The sequence below is a fragment of the Nicotiana tabacum genome, chromosome 2, assembly GCF_000715075.1.
Source record: "Nicotiana tabacum cultivar K326 chromosome 2, ASM71507v2, whole genome shotgun sequence".
In the NCBI taxonomy this organism is placed as follows: domain Eukaryota; kingdom Viridiplantae; phylum Streptophyta; class Magnoliopsida; order Solanales; family Solanaceae; genus Nicotiana; species Nicotiana tabacum.
Genome location: NC_134081.1, coordinates 51,112,550 through 51,120,254, shown reverse-complemented (window position 1 = coordinate 51,120,254; position 7,705 = coordinate 51,112,550). Strand labels below are relative to the sequence as shown.

General features: G+C 40.7%; 1 protein-coding gene across 1 annotated transcript; it reads left to right on the top strand.

Annotated features, from left to right (window-relative positions):
• Window positions 1-207: 207 nt before the first annotated feature.
• LOC142166792 (uncharacterized) lies at window positions 208-3,730 on the top strand. Its single transcript, XM_075226132.1, has 5 exons — window positions 208-663; window positions 777-1,034; window positions 2,354-2,453; window positions 2,763-2,957; window positions 3,552-3,730. Exons 1-5 carry the CDS (start codon window positions 208-210, stop codon window positions 3,728-3,730), a joined length of 1,188 nt encoding a protein of 395 aa, XP_075082233.1.
• The last annotated feature ends 3,975 nt before the right edge of the window (window positions 3,731-7,705 follow it).

The window sequence follows — 7,705 nt, the reverse complement described above, 5'->3', positions numbered from 1 at the left end:
AGGTTGAAAGGGTGAATAACTCAACCAAAACAGCAGAGGAGTAGATAATTGGTGTTTCGTTTGGCACGGAAAGCACCAGCGAAAAGGAAGCCAGTAAGCAAAAGCCAATTAGTGAAGTTGAAGAAAGCAAACATATGCCAGTGTTACCATTCCCTTAGAAGATGAAGCGAAAAGAAATTATATAGATGCTTTGGGAAATTCCTAGAAATGCTCAAACAGTTGTGTGTGAACATCCCATTCACAGAGGTGCTCACCCAAATGCCTGTCTATGCTAAATTTTTGAAGGAAATCCTTTCGAGTAAAAGGAAGCTAGAGGAAATGACAATGGTAAAACTCAACGCACATTGCAGTGCCATCCTACAAAATAACATTCCTCAAAAGTGTGGGGATCTTGTGAACTTCACTATACCCTACCCGCTGGGGAGTGAGAAATTTGACAAGGCCTTGTGCGACTCAGGTGCATCCATTAACTTAATGTCATTGTATGTTTTTAGGAAACTGGAAGGAGAGCTTGGAGTGATAAAGTTTGTGCCGGTATCATTGCAACTGGCCGATCAGACCACCATTATACCAAATGGAATAATCAAGGAAATTTCAGTGAGAGTGGACAAATTTGTGTTTCCTATGGACTTCATTATAGTAGACATGAAAATGAATAAGGAGGTACCCCTAATTTTGGGAGACCATTCCTTCGCACGGGTAGGGCAATTCTTGACATATATGAGGGTCAACTCATGATAAGAGTGGGAATTAAAAATGTAGTTTTTCAAATGAAGAGAATGAAGAAGTACCCGTATGATGAGGCGTCTGCCTACTCATGTTTCAAACTGGATGTGGTAGGGGAGTTAGCTAAAAATCATAAGCTAGAGAAGCTGGTAGGTGATTCATTAGAAAGATGCATTACTCAATCGAGTACATTAGAGGATGAAGAACATGAGATCAAAAAAGAGGTTGAGGCCTTGGATACTGATAACCAAGTGGTAGATGAAGATGAATTTAAGAAGGAAATGATTAAGCCAAAGCTGGAGTTGAAAGTACTCCCAACCCATTTAAAATATACTTTTCTTGAGACAAATAATTTTTTTGTGATTGTCTCTATTGAATTTACAGGTGAACTGAACACATGCTGGTGGAATTGTTATGGAAGCATAAAAAGACAAAGGGCTGGAGCATAGCTGATATTCAGGGAGTTAGCCCCATAATCTGTATGCAAAAAATCTTGTTGGAGGAAGGTAGCAAACATGTAGTACATCCCCAATGTAAACTGAAATGAGGAAGTGGTGTAGAAAGAGATACTCATATTGCTATATGCTGGTATAATATTTCCCATCTCCGACAGCCCATGGATCAGCCCAGTACAGGTTGTGCCAAAAAAGGGGGGCATGACAGTAGTGAAGAATGAGCACAACGAATTAATCCCTACCAGAATCGTTACTAGTTGGAGGATGTGTATAGATTACAGAAGGCTGAATGATGCAACTAGGAAGGATTACTTTCCTCTGCCTTTCATTGATCATATGCTAGAAAAGTTAGCAGGGTGTCGATGCTACTGTTTCTTAGATGGTTATTCGGGGTACAATCAAATACCCATTGCTCCCGAAGATATCGAAAAGACCACGTTCATTTTCCCTTCAGGAATTTTTGCATACTAGAGAATACCTTTTGGACTTTGCAATGTGCCAGCCACATTTCAAAGGTGCATGATATCCATTTTTTCAGATATGAATGGGAAGTGTTTGGAAGTGTTCATGGATGACTTTACTCATTTTGGGGACAACTTCAATGACTTTTTGAGGAATCTGGAGCTCGTGTTGAAATGTTGTGAAGACACTCGCCTAGTACTCAACTAGGAAAAGTGTCACTTTATAGTCAAGGAGAGGATAGTTTTAGGCTACAAGGTGATAGTTGAAGGCATCGAAGTCAGCAGAGCTAAAGTTGATGTGATTGCTAAGCTCCCGCCACCAACTTTAGTGAAGAGCATTAGAAGTTTTCTAGGGCATGCAGGATTTTATAGAAGGTTCATCAAGAATTTCCCCAGCATCACCAAGCCCTTAACGACATTACTTTCTAAGGATGTGAAGTTTGTGTTTGATGTGGAGTGCCTCCGAGCATTCGAGTTGATCAAGAAAAAGCTAGTGAGTGCTCCCGTAATTGTGACTCTCGAATGGAGGGAACCTTTTGAAATCATGTGCAATGTCAGTGACGTGGTAGTGGGGGCAGTATTGGGGCAGATAAGAGATAAAATATTCAAACCCATCTACTATGCAAGCCGGACTTTGAATGATTCCCAAGTAAACTATGCTACCACAGAAAAAGAGTTCTTTGCAGTGGTCTTTGCTTTTGACAAGTTCAGATCATATCTAGTGGGGAGAAAAGTGATAGTGCATATCGACCACTCAACATTGAAGTATCTGCTGAGCAAGAAAGAGTCAAAGCCACATCTGATGCAATGGGTATTGTTGCTGTAAGAGTTCGATCTTGAGATCAAGGATAGGAAGGACACAAAAAACCAAGTGGCTGACCATTTATCGTGATTGGAGAAATCACTTGTAGAAACTGTGGAGATAAGGGAAAACTTCCTAGATGAGAAGATTTTTCCATTGTAGCGGTCTCCAAAAGACCGCCATGGTATGCTGATATAGACAACTTCTTGGCTAGTGGGTGGCTACCGCATGACTTGTCCTCTAACTAGAAGAGGAAACTGCAAAGTCAGGTAAAAAGCTACTTTTGGAATGACCCCTTTTTGTGTAAATTATGTGCAGATGGCATGATTCGGAGATGTATACCAGAAGGAAAAATGGAAAGCATACTATCCCACTATCATGACGGAGCAGCTGGAGGACATTATGGAGGAAATAGGATAGTAGCAAAAGTCATGGAATCTAATTTCTACTGGCCGTCCCTGTATAAGGACGCAAGATATTACGTTGCGGCATGTGACAAGTGCCAACGGACAGGTAATATTAGCAAGAGGGACGAGATGCCTCTGAACTCTATTCTGGTATGTGAAGTCTTTGATGTTTGGAGCATCGACTTTATGGGTCCCTTTTTATCTTCCCATTCATATGAGTACATCCTAGTGGCTGTTAACTACGTCTCTAAATGGGTCGAAGCAATCCCTACTATGACTAATGATGCTTGTGTGGTATGTGAATTCCTATGGAAGAATATATTCACCCGCTTTAAGACACCCCGAGTCATCATCAATGACAATGGGTCACACTTTGTCAATAAACAGTTTGCAACACTACTGTCTAAGTATGAGGTGACTCATAAAACAAGAAACTCGTACCATGCTCAAACTAGTGGGCAAGTAGAAGTAGCTAACTGTGAACTTAAATAAATTCTGGAAAAAATAGTTAGTGCTTCCCGGAAATATTGGTCAATAAAGTTAGATAAAGCTCTATGGGCATATAGAACAGCGTTCAAAACAATAATAGGGACTTCACCATTCAAGCTAGTGTATGGAAAATCATGTCATTTACCTGTGGAGATAGAACATAAGGCTTATTGGACAATTAAATTACTTAATCTTGATCTTAGTCTTGCAGGTGAACACATAATGTCACATATGAATGAGCTGGAGGAATTCAGATTGGACATGTATGAGAATGCGCGAATTTTCAAGGAAAACATGAAGAAATGGCATGACCGTCTGATTAAACCAAAAGAATTTCATGAAGGGGAAAATGTCTTGCTATACAATAGTAGACTCAGATTGTTCCCCTGAAAATTTAAGTCAAGATGGATGGGTCCATATGTGGTAAACCATGTATCGCCATATGGAGCGATTGAGATCCAAACCGTGGAAGGAACATAGAGTTTCAAGGTGAACGAGCACAGGTTAAAACCGTATTTTGTTGGAGGATTTGCCAAGCAATCCTTGAGCATCATAATCAGTTGAGTGTGCTCGACTGAGTCAAGCTGACGACTATAACTCAGAACTACCTCTAACCCTTTTTCAAGTTTATTTGTTTTCTTCCGATGTTTGTAACGTAGGTTAGATAGATTTCATTTTTCTATTTTAGAAGAGTAGAAATTTATTGTATTGTATGAGTTGATGTAGTTGCAGGTATGTAAATGTGATGGAATGGATAAGTTGAGGTCTCAAATGGGCACTTTATGCACGTATATGTGCACTGCAGTGCACCTGAAGGGGTAAAACGTGCATTTGAACGCACAAAAAATGGCATTTGTGTGCCCTAGATGTGCGCAGCCGCGCATGAGGGGCGTTGAGCATACATCTGACTACACACACATCACAGTTTGTCTGCCACATGTTCTCGGCAGCACATGACCTGACCCGAGCGCGCACCCAACCGCGTACCCAGGTAAGTTTTCCTTCTTATTTCTTTTTGACCTGTTTCTCTTCTCTTCTTATTCTCTTCGCGTCTTTTCTTTTCAACACCAGACGACATGCAAAAGAAAGCAAAAACACCCAAGGAAAAATAACCTAACTCTACCATATAACCCAACCGCCCAAATCACCCCTCTTTTTCCCCCTCTCATCCTCGCTCACTCTCTTCCCCTCTCCTCTTCTGCCCTAGTTCACATATTGTGCTTCCTCAGTTGAATTCTCAGGTATGTACACTACTTTCTCTCTTTATTTTTTTTTAGGGTTCAAGATAATTATTTTAATTGAGAATGATGCAAGTTGTGTGTATGTGTGGCTTTATTTACACTCGATTGGGTTGGTATTGTAGTCACTCTAAGGCTAATTGCAAACTTTTGATGAGTAAGAGAAATAATGCATGTGAAGTGTTTCATTTAATGCCACAATGGTGATTATGGTAGTTTTAATGTGTGCTACCCGACAGTTTTCACTTTAAAGTTGAGGGTTGAACTTGTGATGGGTAAAATTCGTCATTGCAATGGAATTGATAACATGAGGAAGAGACCTAGAATACACGAGTGTTGACATAATATGGGGTGAAATCTGAGTAACCCATTGTTACTATGTGTTTGTGCACTCACTTCAATGAAAAGGAAGACTCCGAGCACTTCCACTGGTAAGAAGGTGGGCACGTCCAAATCAAAAGATGTGGGTACTTCTAGATCACGTGCTTCCGCATCTTCTCGACCCTATGATCATAACAAGTTTGTCTCCTGGGATGCTCAAGACCTGTTTAATAGCAAAGTGGATAAAACGCATGTGACTGAAAGGGAAATAGACATACGGACCCTCCTTAACAATTGTCCCAAGATACATGATGAGTTAGTCTGCCGGGGGTTGGGAGTGTTTTTCGAAGAATCTAATGAATCCAATTTGGCTGTTGTAAGGGAATTTCTATGCGAATTGTCTAGAATATGAGGATTTCAATTGAGAATGATGCAACTTATGTGTATGTATGGTTTTATTTACACTCAATTGGGTTGGTATTGTAATTACTCTAGGGCTAATTGCAAAATTTTGAGGAGTAAGAGCAACTATGCATGTGGAGTGTTTCATTTAATGCCACAATGGTGATTATGGTAGTTTTAATGTGTGCTACCCGACAATTTTCACTTTAAAGTCGAGGGTTGAATTTGTGATGGGTAAAATTCGTCATTTCAATGGAATTGATGACATGAGGAAGAGACCTAGAATGCACGAGTTTTGACATCATATGGGGTGAAGTCTGAGTAACCCATTGTTACTATGTGTTTGTGCACTCACTTCAATGAAAAGGAAGACTCCGAGCACTTCCACTGGTAAGAAGGCGGGCACGTCCAAATCAAAAGATGTGGGTACTTCTGGATCACGTGCTTCTGTATCTTCTCGACCCTATGATCATAACAAATTTGTCTCCTATGATGCTCAAGACCTATTTAATAGCAAAGCGGATAAAACGCCTGTGCTTGAAAGGGGAATAGACATACTGGCCCTCCTTAACGATTATCCCAAGATACATGATGAGTTAGTCCGTCGGGGGTTGGGAGTGTTTTTCAAAGAATATGATGAATCCAATTTGGCTGTCATAAGGGAATTTCTATGCGAATTTCCTAGAATATAAGGATTATGTGTGTACAGTGAGGAAGAAAAAGGTTGACTTTTCGAAGGAAGCTATCCAAAGGGCCTATAGCTTACCAGAGTATGTGGACCAAGTTTTTGAACACAACCACTTTGTGATGCACAACAGAGAACCATACCCGCAGGCTATGTTTTTTAAGACTATCATGTGTACCCGAGAAGGAGGTGGTGTGGTTAATCAGGGACCATAAATTTTATTCCGCCTCACTAACCACTGAAAGGAAGTGTTGGCTACACATCATCAATAATATATTAATGCCATCGCGGAACAAGACTAAGGTGAATGGTCCTCAGGGCAGCTCTTATATGGTGCTTGGTCAATGAACATGACTTTGATGTGACTAAGGCTATTTATGATGATACGGAAATTCATTGTCTGGTGCAAGGTATGGGTTCTTTTTCCCTTCGTTAGTCACCCATGTGTGCCGTGTGGCAAGGGTACCAGAAAATAAAGCCACGGATGAAAAGGTAAAGCGGGAGGAGAAATTTCATGCCGATAAAGATATCATTAGGAAGGAACATGTCGTTGCTGCTGAAGATGAGAGTAAGGATTCGGATGAACCCGTGGAGGAAGGGACGTAAACATGGAAGTGGTTGATGCTAGTGCACCAAGTGAGCAGGTTGTCGGGGAACCATCAGGCAGTTTGTGGGAAACGCAGATGGTTGCGTTGGAATAGGAGATGGCTGGAATGCGCACTTCCGTGGAAGGATTGGACACTCGAGTGGAGTTGTTTGCTGGGAAAAATGCAAAAGCAGAGAGGAAGATCATGGCATAGCTGCGTGCACTTAGTCGGGATTGTCACATGGACCCCGGTACAGTCTCCAACAAAGATTGACCAAGTCAGGGGAGTTTCCTTCACCTTTGCATTTTAATTCTGTGACATGAGAACATGTCACTAGTTAAGTGTGGGGGTGGGGTTGTAAATAGTTTTTATTTAATTACTTTCTAATTGAAAAAAAATGAAAAAAACAAAACCCCAAAATATTTTATTTATATCTTTCTAGGATAACTTCTTGACTTTTACTTCCATGGGTTTCTTGTTTGGTTCTTTACCATGTTCGTAATATTTTAAACCAAACACTTTCTAGAGTAGTTTTTTTTTGGTCACTTCGCTAGTTTAGATGAGTTGTGGAAAAGTTGCTTGTGGTGGTTGGCAGAATTGATTGTGCCTGACTAGTGAGATACATGATCCTATCCTTGTAAGCTAGAGAGACCATCGATGACCGTGGTCTGAATTGAGTGCCTATCCAAAATATTATGTGTGGTGAGATGAATGTTTGCTTAGTATTCATGCCCGACATAGTCTAGAATTTGGCTTGATTGTGACTCAAGGTGAAATAACAAGTAATAGTGGAGTTTGGAGATGACCGTAGGCCCTCTTTGTTAGCCCTTCTATGCTGCTTTGAACCCTCCAAAGAATTGACAAAGTTATCCCTAGTTAGCCCAGTTGAGCCTAATTCCCTCTTTCCTTGGCAACCATATTAAAACCTAAACCCGTAGCCATCCCTAATCACTCGAGTGCCGAGTGCGTGATTCTAAGAGATAAAGAGAGCTAAGTGTGAGGTTGGGGGTTGGTTTTGAGTGGAACCAATGAGAAGCGGATAAAGGTGCACCATCGTGAATGTATGTGAGGTACGCGAACAGGGGATTATGAAAAGTAATTGAAAAACAAAAAGAAAAAAAATTAAGAAAAG

Excerpts from the sequence above, each read along its gene's own strand:
- LOC142166792 (XM_075226132.1), top strand. The coding sequence starts at position 208 with ATGCTCAAACAGTTGTGTGTGAACATCCCATTCACAGAGGTGCTCACC. Across the intron at positions 664-776 it reads ACATGAAAATGAATAAGGAG|AGAATGAAGAAGTACCCGTA; the intron begins GTACCCCTAATT and ends TTTCAAATGAAG. Across the intron at positions 1,035-2,353 it reads AGCCAAAGCTGGAGTTGAAA|ATCATATCTAGTGGGGAGAA; the intron begins GTACTCCCAACC and ends TGACAAGTTCAG.